The sequence below is a fragment of the Drosophila montana genome, unplaced genomic scaffold, assembly GCF_035044405.1.
Source record: "Drosophila montana isolate Dmon_TW-CO22-7 unplaced genomic scaffold, ASM3504440v1 contig_3833_1, whole genome shotgun sequence".
Lineage (NCBI taxonomy): Eukaryota > Metazoa > Arthropoda > Insecta > Diptera > Drosophilidae > Drosophila > Drosophila montana.
Window position 1 is genome coordinate 1,918,501 of NW_026998704.1, and position 25,460 is coordinate 1,943,960.

At 39.7% G+C, this 25,460-nt stretch overlaps 4 protein-coding genes and 1 long non-coding RNA gene across 8 annotated transcripts; 1 reads left to right on the plus strand and 4 right to left on the minus strand.

The window, feature by feature from the left end:
- Positions 1-9,244: 9,244 nt before the first annotated feature.
- On the minus strand, positions 9,245-11,616 carry LOC135437811 (uncharacterized). Its single transcript, XR_010437755.1, has 2 exons — positions 11,379-11,616; positions 9,245-9,705 (listed from the first exon to the last, which is right to left on the minus strand). It is a non-coding gene; the product is annotated as an uncharacterized LOC135437811 (long non-coding RNA).
- Positions 11,617-12,277: 661 nt separating this feature from the next.
- LBR (lamin B receptor) lies at positions 12,278-16,670 on the minus strand. The gene is made up of 3 exons (XM_064695984.1): positions 16,513-16,670; positions 15,866-16,211; positions 12,278-14,245 (listed from the first exon to the last, which is right to left on the minus strand). The coding sequence occupies exons 2-3, from the start codon at positions 16,169-16,171 to the stop codon at positions 12,440-12,442; spliced, it is 2,112 nt and encodes a 703-aa protein (XP_064552054.1). The 5' UTR covers positions 16,172-16,211; positions 16,513-16,670; the 3' UTR covers positions 12,278-12,439.
- Positions 16,671-16,941: 271 nt separating this feature from the next.
- On the plus strand, positions 16,942-20,995 carry Tango11 (transport and golgi organization 11). Of its 3 annotated transcripts, XM_064695988.1 has the most exons (3): positions 16,942-17,094; positions 17,249-17,898; positions 19,909-20,995. In XM_064695988.1, exons 2-3 carry the CDS (start codon positions 17,338-17,340, stop codon positions 20,188-20,190), a joined length of 843 nt encoding a protein of 280 aa, XP_064552058.1. In that variant the 5' UTR covers positions 16,942-17,094; positions 17,249-17,337; the 3' UTR covers positions 20,191-20,995. The 3 variants fall into 3 exon arrangements, with proteins under 3 accessions (XP_064552058.1, XP_064552057.1, XP_064552059.1); XM_064695987.1 differs by lacking the exon at positions 16,942-17,094 and having other exon boundaries at positions 17,101-17,898; XM_064695989.1 differs by lacking the exons at positions 16,942-17,094; positions 17,249-17,898 and adding an exon at positions 19,710-19,827.
- On the minus strand, positions 18,412-19,512 carry LOC135437900 (MIT domain-containing protein 1). The gene has a single exon (XM_064695991.1). The coding sequence runs from the start codon at positions 19,422-19,424 to the stop codon at positions 18,600-18,602; it is 825 nt and encodes a 274-aa protein (XP_064552061.1). The 5' UTR covers positions 19,425-19,512; the 3' UTR covers positions 18,412-18,599.
- A 619-nt stretch (positions 20,996-21,614) lies between the features above and the next one.
- Positions 21,615-24,317, minus strand: HmgD (High mobility group protein D). 2 transcript variants are annotated; one of them, XM_064695993.1, is made up of 3 exons: positions 24,204-24,317; positions 22,400-22,611; positions 21,615-22,315 (listed from the first exon to the last, which is right to left on the minus strand). In XM_064695993.1, the coding sequence occupies exons 2-3, from the start codon at positions 22,547-22,549 to the stop codon at positions 22,127-22,129; spliced, it is 339 nt and encodes a 112-aa protein (XP_064552063.1). In that variant the 5' UTR covers positions 22,550-22,611; positions 24,204-24,317; the 3' UTR covers positions 21,615-22,126. The 2 variants fall into 2 exon arrangements, with proteins under 2 accessions (XP_064552063.1, XP_064552062.1); XM_064695992.1 differs by lacking the exon at positions 24,204-24,317 and adding an exon at positions 23,521-23,649.
- Positions 24,318-25,460: the final 1,143 nt, after the last annotated feature.

Here is a 25,460-nt window from a genome sequence, read left to right on the forward strand (position 1 = left end):
ACCAATACACCCAATTTCACTTTGTTAACAGAGTATAAAAGGAAACACGAGAGAGAAGCTAAAGAAGCGCCAAACAAAATGTATGAAATTATTTACGTGGAGGGGACCTGTAGGATAAGGGCGAGCATAAAGAAGAGGTCTGCTGTCTGCCCGATGATATATGTATATGTAGGTAAATTTAAACACACACACGCACACACGCATATGTGTGTGTAGCTAGTGCTTTGGAAAAAGAAGTTAAATTAAAATGAGCTTAAGTGGTTTGCTTTCGACCAAAGTTGTTGTAGTTAAGGAAATGTGCATAATGGTTAATTGTTGGCCAGGTTGGGCTGGGCTTAAATTCATATTAAGTAAGGCAAATATGCAAATGTCTGCAAAGTTACATCGCCTTTTTTAATTACAGTCCATTAAATGTGCCTGGCAAGTGCATGCAGAAAACTTTTTTAAAATAATTAATAATTACACTGTTTTAAAGCAGGCTTTAAAATTGTTATTTTCACACATGAATTGTAATTACAAGCAATTGCACTAGTAACAGTAGCCGCTGTGATGCAAATAATGAGATGCGAAACTAGGTTGTCGATAAGCAACCAGATACTAAATGACAGCAGTCTTAAGAGATGTTAGTTTGATTTGGTTTTACTTTAGCTTTAAGCCGAAATTCAACAGTTTAATTTTTAGGATTAAAATTACGAATTTCTTAAGGCCAGCTTATATGATGATATACTTTTATCTTTTTAGTTAAGCAGGTTTTTTGCTGTCAGTTAATGAAGGCCAGCCTCACACACTTCACAGTTTGCAATGGTTCGAGTATATGCGATAGATACATTTATGGTTAATTTAAAAATGTTAATTCAAATTTTGGTATTTTATCTTCTATCGGACGTTTACACCGGAGGCTCATCTGGGGGTTTCCCATCACAGCAACCATAGTTCGACTGACTATTGAAACCCAAGCATTTCTCGCTTAATGATATTAAATGAAATTTATTCAATTTAAATACTGTTAAGTTTATATATATATGATCCTTCGTTCATTATTATTTTTTTAAGATTTTAATACACAACATATTTGGAAAATTACGTTTACCCCAGCTTTGCACACTTCCAATTAAAAGACGCTCGAGATGCTTGATAGACTTTAAATTAAGTTTACTCACCGACAAAGCCATGCAAATAAAAAACTTAACCAAACTTGACCAGCAAAAACCTTTTAACATCAATTAGTGCAATTTCTTGACCAAACCTGAACGAAACCTCAACCAGTCCAGAACAGAAGGGACTCTGACATCAGAATCGAGACTGGCTGCAACACCTACTCCGAGCATAAACGTAACGTCAAATTACTCTGGTTGGATGGTAAAGAAAATATGCCGGGCACAAAACAAACTTAATTGTCTGCACAGTTTTATTTACTTCGTCGACAGACACTCACATCCTTGGCATGTCCTTGCTGCAGCCACAGCTGCATCTGCTGGTAATTACTGAGCAACGAGTCGTGTTCCGTGTCCAGCCGCCGGCTGCAGACTGCCGGCTGCAGACTGCCGACTGCTGCCTCTCCAGTTCCACTTAACGAACATGGCCAAGTCTGGACAAACAATAGGCCTGGCCTACAACATGCACGGATCGTTGCATGGACAGGAATAACTAGGATCCGTTCTTGTTTAGTGCCACACACAATAAACGGAGCCAAAAGGTGCTGGGATGCAGTCTTGCATGCTTGGCCTGGCAGCGCGAACAAGTCTGTGGCATGTTGTAGGTGTTGTTATCATATTTGCATGTCCTCTTCCCCTCTCCCTCTCCCTCATTTGCCAATAACTCAATCAGTGGCGCATTGCAGCTGCATCGGAGGACATCATTCATCATGTCCAAGCCGAGTAGCCGGTAGCCGAGTAGCCGGTCGCCAGCGCCAGAGAACGGCGGACAAAATATGAATCGCACTTGCGCCAAGTCGGTTCAGAAATCATCGCGATTATGTCACAGCAGCAGCCAGCTTACAATTTATAATTGTCAAACGGAAACTTGCCAGACAAATGGATAGATATTGTACTCTTCCATATAGTATGGATGCCTCGGAATGCATCTGCTTCCTGCTCGGTCCGCACAAATTGAACAACCAACTGGCCCAATGATTTATGGACATGGGAAATTGACTTGTGATATATTGTCGAGACCTTGAAACGGATACACTCAGAGAAATAATTCACGACAAATTATGTTCAAGCAACAGCTTAAAGTATTTGCGCATCTTTAATACATTTTTTTTTGCTTCAAACATCCAATGGAATAAATAATTGTTGACATATGTATATGTTCCATAACTTAAAGACCCTTACTCAATTTTTCTTAAAGTCCGTAAACCTACATCCCTATTTCTCTGAGTCTACGACCATCAGGCATTGCATTGAAATTGAAAGCAAACGCATCTCATTTAAAATTCCATTTCCAAGGTGGCATAAATTAAGTGCATTCATAATCGCAATAATGCTATTAACTATCTGCCTTTTGTCCTCTCGCCAACTGACCTAACCTCTGTCCCGACCACAGGGTCCTTAATGCATAAGTGATTGCAAACGGGGCACTCAGAGGGCAATGAGCAAGGGCTTAGTTGTTAAATGCTTAGGCCATGGCTTTGACATTTTAATTTGTGGCACGGACTTTCTGGCCATTCAGTGGGTTAGTGGCTGTACAAGGAATTGTTGGTGCACATGTTAGTTATTATGAGTAGGTCATGGCTGCTGTCAAAACAGATATAACAACTAAGCTAACTTAAAAATAAAATTCTAATTTCTATTTGCCCAATTTCTAGTAGTTGATTAGTGCTGTAAAACGCTAACATTATTATGGAAGTTATCGGTTCCCTTAATTTTAAAGTCTATCGATTTCAATGTTAATAGCGGTTTTTTTTTTTTTGGCTCAATATTTCAATATAATCGAATGTTTCTTTAAATTATTTGAATAACTTTTTCATTTAAATTTGAAATAGGAATGGAATGTAAAAAATAAAATATGTAAAGAATTAAAATATATTTTAGAAAGCCAATATATATTGCAAATATATTAAGCTATAGGTATGTCAAATATGGACTCTCAAAACAATCGAATGGGAATAACGGAGGAAGCCCCGCGTGTTGACTTTCTGTAACTACATCAACTTAAATCTCGTTGTGACCGAAGCAATGATGTGTTTAATGTGCAGAATAAATGTGGGGAGGACATTTGTCATCTATGTCTATTGTGGCAACAACTAGAGACAAAAGTGTTTAGCCAATTTGGGAGGTTGAGACACGCGGACACGCACAGATCAGCAAAGCATTCAACAACTCAAAGGACTTGACAACTTTGTCAAGTGAGAGAACAAAAGGACTTGCCGCCTGTCACCGAATGCTGCACATTCATCTTCGTCACGGAACTGGGTCCAAGTTTGCATTTAAATTGGTAATTAACGCAAATGAAAACGAAAGTCACGAAAAGAAAGAAAAAATAAAACAGAGCACAGAAATGTGCACAAGCACAAAGAGAGAGATTGAAAAGAGATGGCAGACAGAGTGAACGGAATAGACAGAGGCGGAAACAACTTATTACCCAAAACGGAAACAATCAACTACACAAAAGATAACAAACGTGCTGGGCATGAAGGATGCGAGTAAAAGCAGAAGATAAAGCAAAGAGCAGAGCTAAGCTGAGACGCCACACATCAGCGACGCCAGCGGGCAGCAAAAGCTCCGCTGCTGAGCGCGGAATTGATTGCCTGGCAGCAGGGGACGGGAGAGCAGAGGCTGGGAGAGCGGCCACGTAGTCGGCAAATGTCAGAGAAATGTCACCCAACGTAATGGCAATAAAATTTATACAATTCCTTTTGTTATTGGTTCTGCTGCTCTGCAGCGTTATCATTTCATTAAATCAAAAGAGCGAATAATGAACAAAAGACAAAGCGCCAAAATTCACTGGGTTCAGCTTTTTGTACCATCAGCGAGAGCTGCCAATTGAATGTAAATCAAAAGTGGCTCCATGCCAAATGAATATGAATGAACGGGAGTGACGCGCAGTGTGATAGAGAGCGCGACTGATGTTTATGCGAGGCCGAGTGAGAAAGAGAGAAAGGAGATAGGCCAAGGTGGCGCAGCTGCAATCAGACTTTTGTTGAGCAGGTCCCCATGAAAGTTAAGGACTTCTCACTTCTGAAAGATGTTGATGAAGTCATCACGAAAATGACATTCAATTTAACGGATGTCAAATTCACGGGTAAAATAAAAAAAATTTATAATAATTCTGCAATTATAGTTGATTTTGAAAAGCTCTTTGACATTTTTGAACAATTAAACAGGAATCCTTGTGCAATTTAAAATACTATAGTGAAAGGAAATGCTTTTTAACAAAAATGTGAAAACCGTATTGAATTTAATTACTACCAAAATAAACTCCTCGTACAACTCTTTTTTGTTCAAACTGTTCTCGAAGAATGACAGCCGAGGCTGTCAATTGAGTTGATTTGGCAGAAAATCTTGGGGGCCACCACACTAACGGAAATGCACTGCGCTCTCAAGTTTATTAAAAAAACATTGTCAATTACATAAAAGCAACCCATATGGACTCTCTTAATTTAACCCCAATAAATGTATATAATTAATTTTACCCAGGCAAACTTCTTTATTTAAATAAGCTTTCTATAGACAACAAGTACACTCAAGATGGTATATATTTTCAAATGTATACCTAATACATGTGCGATGCCCCAGTTTCGTAATAATGCAAATGTTTATAGAAAGTGCTGTTTTGCTATTATTGTATTGTTATTGTATTATTATTATATTGTTGTCGCTAACATTCTATAAGCACATAGCATTGAAATCTGCCTAAAAATATTCTTAAATATCAAACCGCAAATTAACAACAAAAATGTCCATAAATTGAAAATTTATAGCCTGCCAGTCCAAAACGAGCCTCAGAATAGTTAATATCAATAACGGTCTAAAACAACTTTCAATTTTCAGGGGGGCACCACACTCTGTCCATCAATCAATCAAAACTTCCACATTGCGGCGGGAGGGGGTTAATAAAATGCGACGCACTGCACGGGGCCTTGCGGGTACATAAATAACTCACTTACACAGCTAATTACACTTAATACAATTTTATTGGCCCAACAAAAAGACAAAATGAACTGCTGTCCGATATTGATATTGATCTCTGTTCGCCGTTGACATGCAGTCGTTTACAACAGCAACAAAATGCAGCCACAACTGCAATTTATAGAAAACTTAACAATTAGCGCCGCTGCCGCTGCAAAGCCTCACAATACTCCACAGACTTTGCGGCACCCACGCAAACGACGGCCCGCCAGCTCCGTGGCGAGCTCCGTGGAGTAGCTTAGCGTCTTAGAACCAGTCACAGACCTGACGCCAGTTCCAAGAACTGCCCACAGCCGCGAGCAGCGCGTGTTGAGTGTTGGAAAATATTGGAACGGGCAACAAGGAGAATGGGAACGGCTTGCAGCCAACTGCAGTTCATGCATCGTTGACATTGAATCGGCAACCAGGGCTGGCAAATAAATAATATTGTATTGGAAAAATTGTAATTAAAGTTAAGATAAGTTGACAACAAGCTCGTATTGACAGGAAGTTAATTAGGCTACAAATTGTGTATTATCATTTCAACGAGCTGTTATAGTTGTTTCTCTCGTTCACCTCTCAAATCTTTAATAAACTTCATTTCCTGCAAGTGGAAGAAAATTGGGAACGGTTTGCGAGCAATTGCATTGTTTAAGAATAATTAAAAGTGGTTAAACTTGGGATTAGTTGACAAATAGGTCACCTTGACAAATATTAACTTTTTAACTCGAAAACTTGTTAGCTGTCAAAGTTAAGTTTAACAAGAAGTAGAAGCAAATTGGAAAATTTGACTGAAAATTGCTGTACTTTAAATCTGAAGTTAAATAATCTAAAGTTTTCTTTGCGTCTTGCCGCTGAATTATTATATTCATTTTCTCAGTTATCTGTCAAAGTTGACAAGATGAATTCGACAAGCAGTTAACATGCTTGTTGAGTGTTGCAAAGGAGCTGAGTGTTGGAAAATATGGCAAACGCAAACGATTTATTATTTATTTGTTTTATTATTTATTTATTAATGATCGACAAAACGAGTGTCAACCCAAGTATTTGGTGCATAAGAATAATTAAATTCAAAATATTATAATTGCAGACCATGGCTGGTTAGCATTGAAATCAAATTAAATGAGAACAGGTCTTATTAATAATAAATGATATTCTTGTTATTCAGAATAATTAATCATTTTTGATTTAATATATGTTTTAGAGTCTTTTCTACGAACAGGTCTTATGTTTACAAGTTAATTTTGACAGAAGGTTAACATGCATTGTGATTTGCCATGTTCTTGTTAGTTAATTAACTCCAACTCTTTATAAGTTGATCAAACAGAGTTTCAGAAGACAGCATTTAATTTACAGAACAGGTTGAGAACTCGCAAAGAGCTTATTAATTTTTAATCAAAAGGTTTTTATATTAATTAGCTTGTTCGGAACTGCGAAATATATAAAAAGTCATCACAAAGTGGCAGTTAAACTTGCTGTTAACATTGACATGAACATACGATAGCTTAACTTACTTATCTAAGAACATTTTTACTTTGTTATAAACGGATCTCTAGGCCGAATTAGTAGCTCAAATAGTATTCGAATTTAAAGTAAGGTTTACATCATATTTTGGGCACTCGAAAAATTAAATTTCGGTCATGTTATTCTTGTTGAAGTCTTAGACTTCGAGGCTACATTCGCGACCAAAAAGTTAGTCAATTTGAAACTTGCAACTCGTATCCCTTTCGAAATGATTTCCAGCCCTAAACAGTATGTCAACATGTTGAGCAACTCATGATGTCGCCTGGTTGATTTGTTGCTACTTGTGCTTATGACGCTCCACCAGTTTGAGTGGCACCCAATGTGGCGCCCGAGCTTGGACGGGCAGTCAACACACACACATAAACACACACACACACACACACACTATGCCTTTATTTATATGTACACATATGTATTTACTGGCAAAGTTATTAAAGTCGCGTAAATCAGTTTGAATGAAAAACTTGATGCGGCTGCCGCGCCGTCAGTTAGTCAGTTAGTCAGTTTGTCAAGTCAGCATTGCCCACACTTTGAGCTGTAATTAATTATTTGATAAAAGTACAAGCATTAAGTCAATTAAAACTAAATTTATGCCAAGCGTTATCTGATGCTGACAAAAGGCGTGATTTACAATGCATTTAATGCGTGCGTAGATTTTTCTAAATTCTCATTAAACGAACCACACGAGGTCTCAGATTTAGTGGGCACTTCGACTTCCAGTTGCCAAGGAGCTGGCTATAAATTCGCCCAGAGCTGGTGCCGAGTGGGCAGGCCATTTAACACGAACGGCAACTTGAACAGCTCAGGAACACAGGAATTCTCTAACTAGTTGCTCGGATCAAATTAACATTTCAAATGCAAGTGGCACTCAAATTTTGAACTTACGCCAACTTCAGACGGATACTAATTGGCAATTCAAACATTCCATTTATTAAAGTTAATTTTTTAAAATTTAAAATCGTCAAAGCCTTCTTACTACTCTAGTATTTGAAGCACTTTATGCCTATTTTGATCAACACAGGCTTCTAATTCAACGGAATTAATTATATCCATATTTATTAAGAAAATATGAACCAAAATAAGCCGATCATCTGTCTTTTTTTATTTTTCCATTCACACTTCACCAACGGCGCACAATTGCTTAGGGAATCGCAGAATGTGAAGTATGTGAAATGTTGAACATACTGGAATTAGGCTGTTAAAAGTAAATCTGTCAAAAATGGCATGAAAAAAATTTTAAAAAAATTTTAATATCCTAAATTCTTGCTTTAAACGTGAAAGAGAAATATTAAAAACTTGATTTTTTTGTCAATCTGTATTACTTTCTTTCAATTAAATGTATTATATTTTTCATTAAATATCTTCATTTTATTGCTCTAATTGATTTTTTATTAAATTTTGTATTTTTCAGATATTATTTGATTTCTTAAACATATTTCAATTATTTAATTATTATTCCAGAAATATTCTGAACCTGACCTTAAATATTTATTTTCGGACGTACATCCAAAATTTCGACACACACAAGACAAAGGTCTTTTTTTTTAACAAATACATATATTTATAATTCAGGTTGTTTCTTTGGGGATTTTGGCTAAAAAGTATCCCCCAGATCGACCGAGCTTTTCTTAATTTCAATATGTGAACAATATAATACACAATATGCTTGAAAGACTTAATCTTAATATTTAGTTTATTTGATTAATCTATTTTACTCCTTGTATCCGTAATACTATTAAATTTCCTGCAAAGCAGTCTAATCTAATCAACCTTAAAGCTTGTGCAGCCCATTTAAAAATTTAAGAAGCGTTTGCAATTAAGAGTCCACCACAGCTCTTCAAGAGCAGACCAGCCGAGTGGTGGGTGGGTGGGTTCAAGGATTGAATCTGAGTTGGCACTGTTCGGAGTGGAAGTTTTCTAAATGTTGCTGCAAATTTGTTAACTGTAATTTTGTGGTCAAGAAACAAACACACACAAAAGGACCGGCAACATTTTGTGCACTTCCAATTGGACGCCAAAGCAAACGGAGCCCGGTCACATACACTGAGAGAAAAGGCGTGAATATACAATTATTACTACAGTAGTACGTACTTTATTTTTATATTTTTTGCACATTTCCCAAAATATTTCCTAAATATCTTACAGAAGTGTTATCGAAATGTGTGTATCGAGAAAATCGATTTCGATGACGACAGCTTAAATTTGAATTACTTGTAGAGTCTCTTCCCCAATCAATACAATAGTTTTTAGGCTGATAGAGAACAACAATATCTTGAACAGTAATTAAAGAAGTTCAAGTTTTTTTAATTGAGCAACTGACAGTTCCAAATATTAATTAATTTGGCTCTTTAAGTCCGGAACTAAAACTTAGTCAAGAACCGAAACGAACTCCAAATAAAAACCCCAAATACTTAAGTATTAAACTTAATCGATGCATGAATCAATATGGAAATAAGCGATGTTTGTATCGAAATATGTATATGCGAATTGTGTCAATATTGGAATTGTTCAGACAAATAGATACTTCAAGCTTAGACAGAAAACTTATTTTTGTGTGTTTTTGGTCGGAGAGAATAGAAGATTGACAAAAAGCTCTATGAAAGCAAATATTGATTTTTAAAAATTTTATTTAATTTAATAGAATTTCAATATACAATAATTTAAATCGGTTTATACTGCATAATTCTGTACTAAAACTATAACAAATATTATTGTGGAACTCGATTTCAAGGCGATTGGAACTTGCATTTTTTGAAAAAGCTTTCCTTTACATTTATCTGGCATTTATCTGGACCCTTCTTGAGCTCCAAGGTACTCGCCCTAAAAACAATCGAACCGTAACCCATAATCGAACCCTGCTTATGTTTGTTTTATAGATTCAGAAAACTATCAAACCACTAAGCAAACCATTTTAAAAAGCCCAACTTTTGCTAGAAACGTACCACACCTTTTTGTCAAGTGTAGAAACTTGTCTATTTCTTCTGGCCGCTTGTTGTGCGTAATTAAAACAATGTTTGTGCTTGCAGCTTTAAGAGACGCCACTTGCTGGAGCTTGGCCCGAGTTGTGCGACTGAAATTGAATCAAAAAATAAAATATTATGTAGCATATTTCATGGCGTTTACACGGCAACCGAGCGCAGTAAACACACAAAATGTTGATGATGATGAATGTCAGCGCCCCACAAAAGAAGTAATTTTGTGTAAAAAGTAACCCCGCAACCCCCCTCACCTCCCCTCCCCTCCCCTGGGCCAGCTAACCTTGCCGACAGCCCCGCCATGGAGTAGGCGTGCCCCAAAGCCGTTACAACTGTTAATGACATTTACGAATGTTTGCGAGAGTCGCCCCAACATTCTCGAACTTCCACTCTGCCGCCGCACATAATGCCAAAATAATGACGATGCCTGCCTGCCTGCCTGGCTGGACCCAGTCAACCAAGCCCTTCCCCTCTCCCGCTCTCTCTCCCACTCCGCCGCTCGCATGCAATAGAAAAATGACGCGGAAACTGTCAAAAATATAAAAAAAAAAAAGGAAAAACCGCAGCCAGCGCCGCCGTTTTGCGGTTTGCTTTACAAATGACCGTCGGCGTTGATAATGAAACTGTACTTCCCTCGGCCCCCGCCCACCCAATGCCACGCCCACCTAACGAAAATTATACAATAACGGCGTCAACATTTGCAAATTGTTCCCTCCGAGGAACTTCCCAGCGGACTTTCAGGCAGTTCCGTTCCGCCTTTAATGAGCGTGCTCCAATTGGAGACCTTTGCCCAGATCCAATGATTGCATTTGGCATATGATTTGTGCTTCTTCCTTAATTTTAAGTCCGCTTTCTTAACAATGAGAACACTCTAAATAGTTCTAACGGAAGAGCTTGTCCTTTTAGCTTACTGAATGCCATGCAAGAAATTAAATAAAATTTGATCTAATCCAAAAAGTGAAATATACTTTATGAGTACATGGTGACTCAATCATAAGTCATATCAGAGATGGACCTAAGACAACCCTGTTTTCAAATCGATAAATATTGAAAAGAAAAAATGTCAAGTGCTATCGAAAAATACAAACTTTTTCTGAGAATAACCCAAAGCTCAAGTGCCTACAGCTACCGAGATCACAAATATATATTAATAAATATCAAAAAAATATATAATACTATATATCAAGCTTATATTTACTAATATATACAAGGTCAACTCGCAGATAATTTTATGAAAATTGAATTAAATGTATATTATGTAAAGTTATCCATAGGTCATACGCTTTCTATCTTATAGAAGCTCAGTAGCAGAAGGTGTGAAGAAATTATATGTAACCTATTCTAAATTAACTAATGGCATTATTATGGCTCACCAAAAAATGTCATTAGAGCCATGGTTAGCCAAGAATTCCAAGTTTTTATTAACCATGAGCCTCAAGCCGAACTAGTTGAATTAGTTGAACAGTCAAGCCTATGACTTAGGCAAAACAGTTTAATAAAGGTTTAGTTACAAATTTTTTTATTTGATTGTTTAAAATAATCAAAAAAAAGTTTAGTTGCTGATTTCGTCCACCTCTATATTTTTAAATTGACTAATTTTATATATATATAAATATATATGCATATAAATTATTATATTGAACCCAAATTGAAATACTTAGATGTGGAAGGCATGGTGCTAGGTTAAGAAATCGCCTACCTTATGTGAGTATTGACAAATAAACATTTAAAAGTGAAAACAGAAGGTAACTTATTATTTAATTAATACCTTAAGAAAGGGACACGAAGTAAATTTAAATGCAACGGATGCTCTTGAAGCGCCACCTGCCAACAAGAAGAAGTAACTTTTGACAGCGTTTACTGAATGTGTGTTGCAAACAGTGCACAAGCAGTGCATTGTTTGTGAAAGCAGTTTGACCGTTAATATTTCAAATTTTTGATAAAACTGGATTTGCTTATAGAAAAACTGTAATTTTTGTAATACCAGCTAATATTTTCCGATTTCATTCGATTTTCAAAAGGCTTGGCTTTTCGTTCATGGTTTGACATCTAAATCAGACAGCATTATTCTTAGTCAAATTCAAGTGAAAATCGTATCCCCAATCCTTACCGATTTTCATGAGGTTTGGCTTTTTGTTCATGGTTTGACCCTTAAATTAATTTGGCATCTAAATCTGGCAACATTATTTTTGGTCAAAATTCAAGTGAAAATGGTTGCCTCAAATACATAGGCATAGGTAAAAATTTCCAACCCCCGTTTCCACGAGGTTTGGCTCTTTGTTTATTTATTTTATACGTACCCCGGGCAAGGCCGGGGTATACCCGCTAGTAATATAATAAAACATAGAAATACCAAATCAAAACCATATTTGTTTCGTTTCGTTGTCTCTAGAAACGAAATTATGTTGTTTATTATAATAAAGTAATTGCGATATTTACATGGTACATGATTTAAAATTTGCATAAGCTACAAGTATCATAAAAAGGAGTTAAATATTATAGTCTAAGTCTTAGAAAATGTCTAATTATATAAGTTGTATATAATTATTATGGCTATAGCGATTTATTATTAGGCCTTAGCAATATATATATAATTCTTTTTAGATTTTGTTTTTGTCTCGAAGTAAATTATAAGTTTGTACTAAAATCATTGAAAGGGAAAAAGGGAAAAAGGGGACTGCGACACGCAGCAAATGTGAATGGAATACATGATATCGATGTACTGAATATATATACAAACAAAAGAAAATTCGAATGTAACTAAAAGCTAATAAAATAAAACGGTGGACAGAGCCAAATAAAAATGAAAATTGATTGAGCGACGCGAGATTAGTAAATCTTGGGGAGTACATAGTAGCGCACCTGGGTGCAGTAGCGGTGCCAGGATGAGTGATAGCGGCCCTGATTGCGTGCATTGGCGCGGGTGGCGCGATGCAAGAGAACAAGAACCAACAACAGCAGCGACAGCACTGGCGGCCAGGCGGGGCGCAGGATCATGGGCGCGCCCAGCGCACAGAGGGCGAGTATGTCGCCCAAATAGTTGGGCTGGCGCAAATGTCCCCACAGGCCGCTCAACAGCAGCCGGCTGCCCTGGTAGGTGTGTATGGTGTCGATGTTGGCGAAGATGGGGTTCTGTGAGTTCAGACGATACTTGTACTTGTAGGCGCAGCTGTAGCGCTTGATGCAGAGACCCACAAGCAGCAGCAACAGCGCCCCAGCTGGCATCAGGCAGCTGCCAATGGGCACACGCTGCTCGTAGAAGTATTTGCTGACCGAGCTAAGCAAATAGGGCGTGGCCGCATAGCGTAGCAGCAGCAGACAGCCGTAGCCCTCGTGCTGCAGCTCAAAGGAGCAGCTCAAGTGATGCTCAAACAGCAGCGCATCCAGCACGTAGATAAGCAGCGAACTGGCCGCCAGCAAAGCGCCGGCATCATAGTTGAGATTGTTCCAGTAATAGCGCAACAAGTAGACGTAGCCCTCCTGGGCTTGTGGCCAATGGGGCCACTGCAGCGTCTGGTAGATGTAGCAGACGGCATACAGCAAGGTGCTGACCAGCGAGAGGCGATAGTAGTACTGCTTCCAGTCGACGCGTCCCAGCCATTTGGGATTCAGCTGACGCCCCAGAGCAAAGTCCACCAGAAAGTTGCCGCTGCGCCCATAGTCATTGGCCAGCGTCTGGCGCAGCACATTGTATTTGGTGGTGTCCACTCGCCAATAGCTCCAGCTGGCGGACACAAATGCGCTGACCAGTCCATAGATGCAGAAGCGCAAATAGTGGCGCAGCACAAAGCTCACAATCGGATACTTTAGGTACTCGACGATGCCGCCGGCGATCAACAGGGTGAAGCACACGCCCAATCCATTGAATTTGTATGTTTCGCGTGTCAGATGGACCCGTCGACCTGGCAGCAGGGCCACCAGCAGAAAGACCACAAACTGATAGGCCGTGAAGACGCCAACGACATGCGTCTGGAACACTTGACGTGTCAGATAGTGCCAGTCGAGCAGAACCGTGAGATTGGCACGCTTGAACTGACAGGCATTGCGGGCCGTGCAGCTCCAGGTGAGATAGTAAACCAGACCGGGCATCAGCACTAGCAGCAGCAGTGCGCCCGGCCAGCCACCAAATTCGCGGGGCACCTGCAGTTTCCGACAGACATTAGCCTCCAGCAGGGGCGTCGTCGAATGTCGCGTGACATTGAAACTGCGGAATTGCTCATCACCCTCCAGTTGCTCGTCCTCCTCATCTATATCCTCCTCGCCGGTGGAGTAGCTGCGCTTCGAGCTCTTCTCGTCGTCATAAACAGAACGTGAAACGGAGCGACTGTAGCGACTGCCCGCATCCTCCCTATTGACCGTCGGCGTGCCCGCCACATTCGAGATGGTTTTCGATAGAGAACGCCGCAGGCGATCTGTGATACGTTTGCGTATGGAATCCGTGTCCACATCCGCCCCGGTGCCGCCCTCGGCGCGGATCTCAATGCGCTGTGTAGTCGTCGTGCTACTGCTGTAGGTTCGATGGCTGTCCCCGCTGTTCACCGAGGAGGTGAGCATCGCCTGGTTGGGCGCACGCGACGATGTGTTTGTGGTCAATGTAATCGGAAAGCTGCTCGAGTTGCGCACTGGAGATGATACCTGAATGATATTTAATCATATTAATAACTTATATGCTCAAATTTAAATACAACTAGTTTAAAGAGGATCAGAATTGTACTTTCAGCTCATCCCGAGACCCGGACCCAGCAAGCATCTTGAGCGAAATCGTACACCAAAAAGCCATATTTATTTTCAATATTGGATGGAAAGGGGAAACTAATCATAAAAGGGAAATATTTGATATATGTGTATGTTATAGGAGAACCTACATACAAAATTTGGTGGTTTTTTTCATTTCTATATCAGCTGTTCATGCTAATCTAGAAAATATATACTTTATGGGGTTGGAGATGTCTCCTTCTATGCGTTACATATTTCATGACAAAATTATAATTCCCCCTACAAAGGTGTAAAAGGAAGAAAAAACTCGACCTGCATATGATACACACATCTATTTATACGAAACTTTTTGAGATCGGACATTTATACAGAAGACTTGGTTAAATAGACTCAGCTTATCAACATGATGAAGAATACATACATTCTATGGGTCGGTGTTTCTTTCTATAACATACACTTGCATAGAACCATTTGTAACAGTTTTCCATGGAATAAGAAACGAATATCTTCAGCACGCCGAAGATAAAATGCGCTTCTACGCCCTACAGATATGTGAGAATAGAAAGGCTCGTAATTGATCAGTTTGCTGAAGAGATCTTTTACAGATCATTTTTTAATATAGTTCTATAGATCTATATGACATGGTAGTCACATGTTTATAATATATGGCTATATATATGGAGCATATAAATGCCGGGATTGCTCAAGTTATCACGAAAGACAGCAAAATTTGTTTATAAGAGAACTTTATTTTCGACCAATCGTTTCTATGGTAGCTATATAATGAAGCAGGGCGATCTTAATAAGCTGTAAGGAGCATAGTGTAACTAGAAAGTTCCCAGTTGGGGCAAGCAGATAAACAAAAACTACTTTTATACAAGAACTTGATGATATGGTGGGCCGAAATAAACCAGATTTGTCTTGAATATAAGGACCATATAGTCAAAGTCAAAGAAATACAGATTTAGGCAGTCATATGAGGATAGCTTTAAAACTAAGACTAAAGACGAGGGAGACGGAAGCCAGACAGGCAAACGGAAATGAATTTATCGACTTGGCTGTTGATACTGATCAAGAGACGGAAATGTTATCTACTGGGCGTTACATATTCAATGACAAAACTACAATACCCTTTACAGGAGAATAAAAACTCCCTTTGTTGTTCTTCGAAAAGACGTACGTAGATACTATCGCAAACATATTGCGATTACATATCTAGACCACATTCTTCTGGGCAAATACAAAAAATAGCAGTGTATCTGCTCGCGTGACAGTTAGCGTATTTCTACAATGAACTCAATTCACCTCCCTAATGTTTATACTTTTCGCTGATATAAAAAAAAACTAGACGAACATACATATATTAAGAGAGCTCCCGCTTGATAAGTTCTTAATACAGTGTAGACAGTAATGATTAACCAAAAGAGATAACAAAGCTAATAGCCTCGACCAGAAAACCGGTTAGCACGCACGCACACACATAAACACACAATAAAAACAGTTGATGTGTTATAGAGAGAGAAAAGAATCTGCACCAACCTCATTGACTTCCTTGATGGGCGTCGGGGCCTTTATCGTGGCCTTGATGGAGGCTGCTGCTGCAGTGGGCTGCCCGGCAGCGGAACGCGGTCTGCTGGAGCGGCGTGTGCGCGGCCCTAGATCCGCTGAGGGTGGGTCTGGCAACACCTTGTTGCGTGAGGGTGAGGCACGTGTGCGCGTTGCAATGCCCACTGTGGGGGCTGTGGTGGAGCCGGCTCGTCTAGTCTGTGTGCCGGGAGCTGCTGCAGGGGCGGCAACTGGTGCAAATTCCTCTGTGCGGCGCGGACGTCTCAAGCGTCGATCCATTGCAGTAGTTGCTCTATGTGAATGGCCCCTACTGTGTGTGCTGTAAGTACATACACAAAATGTATTTATATAATATACAATATACAATATTATTATAAGCGCGCTATATTTTATTTATAGTCTACGCCGCGCACACACACACACACACATGCTAGTGCTGCAAGCTATTTGTATTTACACTTTCCCGCCCTGCCCCGCCAGAAACTAGCTGCTTCTACGGCAACAACAACAACACTTTTCAGCTGGCACACAAAAAACGGCGCGTACTGTACCCGGCGACGTCGACAGCGCAGCCGACAGCGACTGCAGCGAATACTGTTGTCTGGCTGTAATGCACTTACAATTAAACCGCAGCCAATGTGCGTGAAAAGAATATTCGTTTTTAGTTATTAAATAAATATTTATGTACGTCTTTTTTTTTTTAATAAGTCACATTAATATTGCTTATATCAGCCTTTTCAAGAAGGACGCTCGTCGATTTGTCCGAATGCCTCAGAAATATTGTTGCAAATGAGCGCGGCAACGCGTTAGCAAATGTACTTGTATGCGTGCGTTAATGTTACCGTTTCGTGGTGAATGACTGCGCGTTGTAGAGTTGCCAACATACATAACTTAGAACTGCAGCAAATAAAAATAGGAATTAATATAAGTTATTGACATTATAAAAAGCAATCTCATTATTATGTTTAATTTCTCTTTAAATGTTCTAATAGTAATGATTTAACTAGTTCTATTATTTATTGCACTGCAGCACAGCCCTGTACTCTATGCAGCTCAGGCGCGTTTATGGTCAATTTTAGCACATTCTTTTGCTGCCTTTTTGCACACACATAATTCTACAACAAAAGGCAGGCAGCGAGCATAAAGAAAAAACTTAAAATTAACACGGAATATACGGAAGTTTTTCTGTCAGTTCTAAAAATGTAAGTAGCACGAAAATAACAAAAAGTTCCTCGACGCAACAAACAGCAAATATGTTGTGCAACCTCCACTTAAATTACCAGTGATTTATAACTGTTATGAAAACGTCTCTCTCTCCTAACGCCTCCCATAATATCTGGCCGTGTCCCAACTCAGCACCGCAGCCGCAGCCACACCCCCTGCAGCCCCAGCCACCGTGTCGAAGTGGACACCGGAAATAACGTAGGAGTTCAAGCCAAAGCGCTATGGTCACACCGCAATCACCCGCACCAATGTTCAACGGGCTGGATGACGATTTGTATAACGATGCCAAGTTCGCGCACGAGATCAACGACAAGATGCGCGTGCCGAAGCGCATCAAGGCCACGGGAGAGTTCTCGGACGAGGATCTGTTGCTGTCGAACCAGAACGGGATGATCAGCTCGTGGAACTATCACGACAAGATCGATATGAATGTGCCCGACCGGATTGTGGTGCTGGGGCACAATCAGCATCTGGAGACGCGCTCGGCGCCGCGTGAAATCCAACTGGAGAACTCAATATTACCCAAGAATCCGTCAATGGGCTTTCTGCGCGTCCAAACGCCACCGCGCGTCATCACACTCACGGATCATCATTTCCCATCGGCCTCCGAGGAAAATTCACCACTCAAACCCAATGGCAATCTCTATGGTCACGATCTGGATGGCGACATGGACGAGGACGATGATGATGCCCGTGCCACGCAATATGTGCGCTCCAATGGCAACGTCCGCATGGGTTTTCATAACAGTAACGATGCCAACTCCGTGGAATCGGACTCGCAGGTGAGCACTCGCAATGTTTCCATCGATTTTGCATTCTTATTAAATGGTTAATATATTCGGATTGCGCAAAGTAAAAGGGCAGATTTCGACTCTGGAATTCCTAATCCCAAGTTACGTCACATTTCAGTTCGTGACGCCGCACTCGATAGAATTTCGATCAGCGTAATCTTTCAGAGTCCACTTCCATTATCAGCGCATGTGTTCCATGACGAAATCTGAGTGCCTCCAATGGCAACAGCTTTTCTACACACACTCACACACACACTCACATTCCCAACCACATTTTTTTATTGTTTAAAGATTAATGAACTGCTGACGACAAGTAAATCGTCTGGCATTTGCGGCTTGAAGTTCAGCTCAGAGCAAATCTTTCTCCTCAGCCCGAACCAAGAGCTGAAGAAATCTCAATTCTTTAAAGGAGTATTCCTTTTTAGTCTCAAAATAGGAAGACTCTTTAACTAAGCTTAATTTACGTGCTTTATTATGTTCCTATAATGCAAATATCACCTTAGCTTCTTGTTTGCAATTGTTTATTATGAATCATCTCTTAAATGCCCTGCAAAAATCGTACATATCTTGACGGAATCCCTCCAGTTACATTTTGATGTATATTTTATGCCTATTACCACAATTCGTTTTATAAATATCTGACCAAAAATGTTATATCTCTGTCTGTATCCCGAAACTGCCAATGGCGCACACTATTCACTTGAGTAGACGTTGGCCTGAGCATGATTCTCAGGATCCTTGGGCGGCTGTTTGTAGGCGGGTCGCTCTGATGGTTCCTTGAGTGGCTTGGAAAAGGCGCGACACTTCCAGACGTCGACCTCGGTGGCCAGGCACTTGCGAAAGTCATAGTCGCACAAGCCCAGCGTGTACATGTGCTCGGTGGGCTCAAAGTAGTGCAAGCCGCGTCCAATCTTGATGACAACGCCCGAACTGAGCACGATCTTGCGATCGTGCAGCGTTTCGTCCAGCTGGAAGTTCATGTGAATGTTGCCCGTTGCCAGATCGGCGCGAATCTGCTGGAGTATGTGCAGCTGATTCTTGGGCAACGCCGGATCCGGCCGCGTCGTCAGTCGTATGTACTTCAGGTAGCGACAATTCTTGACCAGCACCTCGAAGAAGTTGAGCAGGTTCTTGAACTGATGCTGCTCGCTGAGATGTGGCTCGTTCAGGTGCGCCTCCTTGACACTGTCATTCAGATAAGCACCGAGCAGACGCTGATAGCTCCGTCCACGTGCGTCCCGCTCAATGACGATGTGATCCAGCATTTTGCTGGCATGCAGATGACCCTTGACCTGGTCACGCAACTGCTTGGCACGCGCCTCGTAAAGCTTCAGATATTTGACGCACAAATGCTGCTTCTTGGGGTCCGAGTTGGACAGCTGATTCAGCTTGAAGATGCTTTCCTCGTAGAGCAGTATCGCCTCCATAATGTGACCCGTTTGCTCGCACTTGAGGGCATTGCTTATGGACTCCAGCTTGGGCAGGTCCTCCTCATCGGAATAATGCGCCTGTGACATGTCTGACCAACTTTTCTCTGTACTTTAAAATTTTGTTTACCAACTTGTTTGAAAAAAAGTTTGTGCTCAATAATTTGAGTAAATGTCTAAAATGCCAGGAATACTACGATGCCTTCCAAAATTCTGGAATAGTTTATCAATTTTTAACTTGTCCACTTAAAACTGCAAGTTTTGTACTTTTATTTTGTCCCCATATTCCCCAAATGCATTTGCAATTGCAAGCTCTTGGAAATGAATCCTTGATTTATCATGGCATCAGGATTACACAGTCAAAATAGGCAGATTTTACCTATTGTGATTATCTTTTATAGATTTGTCAAATTTTAGACAAATAGCAAAGAATTATATTCAACCATATATTTTTATATATTTTATTTAAACGATGGTCTGTCAAAACTTTGCCGTAAGTTAAGATCGGCCGACAACCATGCTGAAACCCAGTTAACCCAATCCTAACGAGCACTTCTCCGTCTTTTGTCCATAGCTCACAACGGGCAGCGCGAGCAAACGCTCCCAGCTGATGCAGCAGCAGCAGCAGCAGAACAATTTGGATGCCTCGATGCTGGCCCAGCGTGAGGGCACGCCCATGGGCGAGTTGACGCCGCACGAGGAGATCCTGTATCTGCGCCGGCAGCTGGCCAAGCTAAATCGGCGCGTGCTCAACATTGAGATCAACAATGATCAGCGAATGCAGCGCGAGAAGATTGTCTATTGCCTGGGACTGGCCTACTTTGTGCTGAAGACCATCTTTTGGCTGAATCGCTAGAGATGGGGCCGCGAGATGGAGCCTGATGGTGCTTTTCTTCGTTTGTTTTCTTGCTGCATACACACACGCAACGCTAGCCGGGAAAACGGAGCAGTTTTCAATGTTTTCTTACATCTTTTTTTTTTTTGTAAATGGCTCCAAGAGAGAGACTTCGTTAGTTTTTTTTTTTTGCCATATTCGTTATAAGTTCTGTAATTAAATAGGCTCAACCTCGATTTGTTTTTCCGTCGTGGAACCCAAAAACAAAGCATCACTTTTAATATTTGTCAATATATAGAATCGAATTAAGTCAAAATGCTTCTTCTATATGTAAACCCTGTATTTGTTTTTGTGAACTGTCCAAAAACCACCCGAAACGCCGCAAACTGTCGCGACCTTGAACTTTTGTTGGTGTGTGTATCCCTTCCGAACCAATCCAAAGCACGGAACTGAAATATTGTTTTATATATATATATATATTTATCTATATTATATATATATATATATATTTGTGACTTAATCTAATAGCGCATAATTTTTAAAATCACATTTCAAAGTTGATCTGAATTCTCGTGTGCTTTTGTTAAATGTAGTTTTTAGCCTAAACATTGTTAATCATAATCGCATGGAGTAATATTTGATCCCAACAACGTGAAACTAACGGTATTTGTATGCAATAGATAAAAATACATTACATAACTCTTAAAACTAATGAATTTTGATGGTAATGTTGAAATGTACCGAATCCAGCAGCAGATGAAATCATTTAGTTTTAGTTATCGATTATTGGAAGATGATATTTAAAACAATAAATAAGAAAAACGTTTCAACTTGTCTTATTTTTTTACTCTAAGCTGTGGTTTTTTTTAATTATTCTAATATGCAGCCTCAAGGTTGATCAACCTTGCCCTATTATATGGGGAAATCAGCTAAATCCTTCAGCTTAGATATGGGGATTCCCCCTAATATACTTTAATGCACCCAAAGAAATCACTTAGTACTTTTTTTAACGCATTTAAAAAAATGTATTTTATTTCTTTTTATTAGTTTCTCATATTGGAATTAAATTATATAGGTATTAATTAAGACTACAAATTAAATGCAATACATCTCTGATTTATTCTGCAACATCTTTAGGGATTAACAAAGATGTTTCTCTAGAGTTCAATAATTACGAAAAACCTGAGCGAAATTTCGTTCCATTTCGAACGTCGTGAAAAAGCTCTCTCAAGGCCCTTTCAATTTTTTTGTTTGTACACTCTTTTTCATTTGTTTCTTTTTTTTTCGATAACTTTTAACATTAGGCATTAGAGCTATTGGTATATATCGATCTATATAATAGACGGTGAAAAGCCGTTTCTCCTGGCAGACCCTAGCAATGTCATCAAGTTGGGTTCTTGGGGCGGGGCTGGGTACCGTACAGGATATTCTCAGAACAATTGTAGTTTTCGATTTTTTGTTGTTTTTATTTATAATGGAATTACGTTATCGTTTAATTTACAAATTTTTATGCAAGATATACAAATTGATCAATGTTTTTTGCCGTCTTCTTAAATTGTTTTCTTTGTAGGCGACAGGAAGAATTCCGCGCCTTGAGCTCGACTTAAAAACTGTTTTGTCCTCTCTCGTAAAGATGTGTATACTAAAAGAAACGCCTACTATAAACTTAAATTCTTATGTATAAATACAATTTTGCATATGTTCGTGTTGGTACTTTTTTCAACAGTCGCGTTTTTTCGACGGCAACTTTCCTGTTCAACGGTTTCTTAATATTGGGGGGGTCTTTGTATTTCTATGCTATGGTTTTTTGTTTTTTATTTTATGTTTTGGGTGCATGTGGAGTGTAGGGGGGTGGTGGTGGTGGTGGGTGGAGTTTAGACGAAATGCGATTGGCTGACTGACAGGTCCACTGATGATGTTCTTGTGGTTTCTATTATGACCCCTGTGAAGCGATCCCTTACTCGCTTTCATCGTCATCGTCGTCGTCAGAATCTTCCTTTTTGCTTTTTTTCGCTGGTTTTTTCGCAGGTTTTGAACGTTTCTTGGCACCGCCATTAGCAGGAGCACTGCTGCCGCCGTTGGCCTCAAAATCCTTGACGGCGCGATCGTAATCATCCTTAGCCTTAGCTGCCTTTGCCTCCCACTCCTGCAAACAAGAAATGGCGAAAAAAAAATAACAGATTTAATTAGTTTTCGATTTAAATTAAAGCTGGGCGTGCGCTTTACTTACCGACTTATCCTTCATTGCCCTCCATAATTCACCACCGCGCTTGGCCACTTCGGTAACTTTGATGCCGGGACTTTCGCGTTTGATCGACTCGCGAGCGCTGTTCAGCCACAGCATGTAAGCGGAGAGCGGACGTTTTGGTTTGTCGGCCATTTTCTTTTGTGTTGTTGTGTGTAAGTAGTAAGTTACTAAATTAATTTGCTATAAGCTTCGAGCTGCAATAAAAATGATTAAAAAGACAAGCATACATTAGTATCTTCATTGCAGGAAGAAAAAAAATATACACGCCATGTACTCAGCGAGCGACCGTAAAAACTAGCGCTCACACCAGAGAAGCCACCACCACAAATCGAATAACCAACCAACACACATGCAGCAATGGCCGCGCGCAAAGCGTCGCGTCAAGAGAGATGGCAATACTGCTCACACGCACACACTGCTGGCGCAACGTCGACGCTGACGTTTGAGAAAAGCGCGCGCGCGCGTCTTTCTGGTACAAGCGACAGCAGAGTGCGCGCAGCTAACAATATTCACATATTCATATCAAAATTATTTGCATTAATAATGAACAAAAAAATAAGCGTTTAAATGCCAAATTACAGCATTATCGACATTAGCAGCCATTTTCGTTCTGCACTCCCTCAGCGTCGAGTGCAAACGACCGAAATGGCAACACTTTTTTCTGTATGTACTGCCGCCTCGGACTGGCTGCTTGGGCCTGTGCCTGTGTAGTACAGCAGCGTCGTGTGTGCGACGCGCTCTTTGGCACAGGCCAAGCGACGTTTTGTATGAGAAATGTACTACAAAGAGCAAATTTTGATGGGAAAAAGCAAGCAGCAGGCAAAAATGCACAGAAAAGTGTGCTAAATATGCTTATTAAATGGCTGTTAAAGCAGCATTTCTACTTTTTAAATATGACACTTGTCCGACATTTAATAAATTGCACATTCTTTGTTTCGCCAATTTTGCCCGTCAGCTTTTACTGTATAAAATACTTTTATTCTTTTTTGGTATATTCAATAAAATGAATCAAAAACAAGTTTGTCACACTTTAAAATTAGATTTAGTCTTTGATTGCACAAAATTCTTTTAAAATATTTTTTTTACTGCTTGCGTTTACCAACCTTCCACGTTTCTTCGCCGACTTCAACTGTACTGAGTGAAGCAAGCAAAAAGGCAAGGAAACTGAAAGCAGACAGCGTTGGGCGCGCAGCGCGGCAGCGACGTCGGCAGCAGATAAATTGCCGGCTGGGCTGTTTGTCTGACCGAGAGAGAGAGAGAGAGGTCGAAAAGAGAGAGCACAAAGAGCGAGGCAAAGCAGAAACTCGGTTAAATGACGAGTAAAAACAAATACAAATACGGAAACAATGTAAAATATGTGAATAGGCCAAAAAAGCGCGCATTTTGGTTAGCTGCGCGCGGGATTATTAAAACAATATATTGCTCAAGAAGAATGTAACGCATGGCTCAAAAACAATTATGCAAAATTAATTAAATGAATGGCCTAGGCAGCCATTTTGACTTGGCGCCGCTCACGGCGAGCAAAAAGCCCGAAATGGCAACGCTTTGGTCTCTTGGTACAGCAGCGTCGTACTTTTCACAGCGACGAACTGAAGTGTGCTCTCTAGACGGCAAAAAGTGTGAACGATAACTGAAAGTAGTCGTTTTTTCATTTGATTGTCCTAATTATCGTTGTTTCACTGCACTATTTTAAAAAAATATACATATATACTTGTCTTCTGCGTTCACTATAATCCACTAAGTATATTTTATTTTATATTTCACAAGTTCTTAGGACTGAACCAACCTTTCTCGTGTGCTGCTCAATTTCAACTGTACGGACTTGGCGTCTACTGTCATAACGAAAGCGAGCAGCTGCCAGCTGGTGAAAACGGTGAGAGCGTCGCAGTCGACGCAGGCAACAATGCTGTTTAAGATGAGTGCGTGACGCAACATGCGCTTCAACAATTCACGACTTGGCACGTCTTTTGATAAACTTTGTAAAAATGCATAAGTTTATCATTAAACATTTATAATACTGAACATTATTATATGTTGTTAATTTTAACAAATAAATTTTCGCTTAATTTTAATAATTTATATATTAGATTTGCAAGCTGATTGCAGATTATTCGTTGTGTCTCACGACACGTAACCATATCTAGGAGAGTCAACAAGAGAGAGCGAGTGGAAATACAGCCGGCAAATTATCTGAGACACTCGTTGAGATAAAGCAGAAGTAAAAAGTTAAAGCAGAAACACCGCTAAAAGCCATGTAAAAACAAAAACAACGTCAATAAAATTCTGTTTGAAATGTAAATAGAATAAATGACGACCACAAAGCGCATTTGCAATAAAAACAAATTCAAATTAGCTAACTTACAAATATGAACCATCTAAAATATTGCTAATGTGCCCCATATATTCCCTATGAGTGGCACGCATACACACCAAAGGCGAGACCAGTCAATGGCTCTCTCACTGGTACATACAAAAGGAGCTCTGACTGAGACTGGACTTAAAAATGGCGCCAAAACAGAAATTGTAGTCTGGAGATGAATGTAAAAACATATTTTACACGACAAACATGCATTGAATGTTTTTGTAGATACATAAATGGATATTAATATATAGTTTTTGGTTCTGAAATTCAACATTGCTCAATGTCAATAACCTCTCTTCAATATTTGATTTGTTTAAACGCTTGAACACATACAAGCTGCACATAAATGTTAGACTTGTATTCATTCGCAAAAATAAGTAAAACATTTAAATAAAGTTACTTAATCACTGTTGCACAAGCGAGATTTACCAATTTACGTTTTTGCTTCTTGCATTTACTTTCTTCTCGTTTAATGAGCAATGCTTTTTTTATGGAGTTGTAGCATCCAGCTTGCTGTCGTGAGTACTAACGACGACAAAAACAAGGTTGAAACCAAACGTTGACGTCACAAATAAACGCGTTAAGCGATACTCGATGTGATAAAACATTATTTAAATATAATAAAATAAAGTGTAATTTTTACAGAAAAAATATTTTCATAAATGTAATTAATGCATAGTT

Excerpts from the sequence above, each read along its gene's own strand:
- LBR (XM_064695984.1), bottom strand. The coding sequence starts at position 16,171 with ATGGATCGACGCTTGAGACGTCCGCGCCGCACAGAGGAATTTGCACCA. Across the intron at positions 14,246-15,865 it reads CCATCAAGGAAGTCAATGAG|GTATCATCTCCAGTGCGCAA; the intron begins GTTGGTGCAGAT and ends AATATCATTCAG.
- Tango11 (XM_064695988.1), top strand. The coding sequence starts at position 17,338 with ATGGTCACACCGCAATCACCCGCACCAATGTTCAACGGGCTGGATGAC. Across the intron at positions 17,899-19,908 it reads CCGTGGAATCGGACTCGCAG|CTCACAACGGGCAGCGCGAG; the intron begins GTGAGCACTCGC and ends TTTTGTCCATAG.
- LOC135437900 (XM_064695991.1), bottom strand. The coding sequence starts at position 19,424 with ATGTCACAGGCGCATTATTCCGATGAGGAGGACCTGCCCAAGCTGGAG.
- HmgD (XM_064695993.1), bottom strand. The coding sequence starts at position 22,549 with ATGGCCGACAAACCAAAACGTCCGCTCTCCGCTTACATGCTGTGGCTG. Across the intron at positions 22,316-22,399 it reads GGGCAATGAAGGATAAGTCG|GAGTGGGAGGCAAAGGCAGC; the intron begins GTAAGTAAAGCG and ends TCTTGTTTGCAG.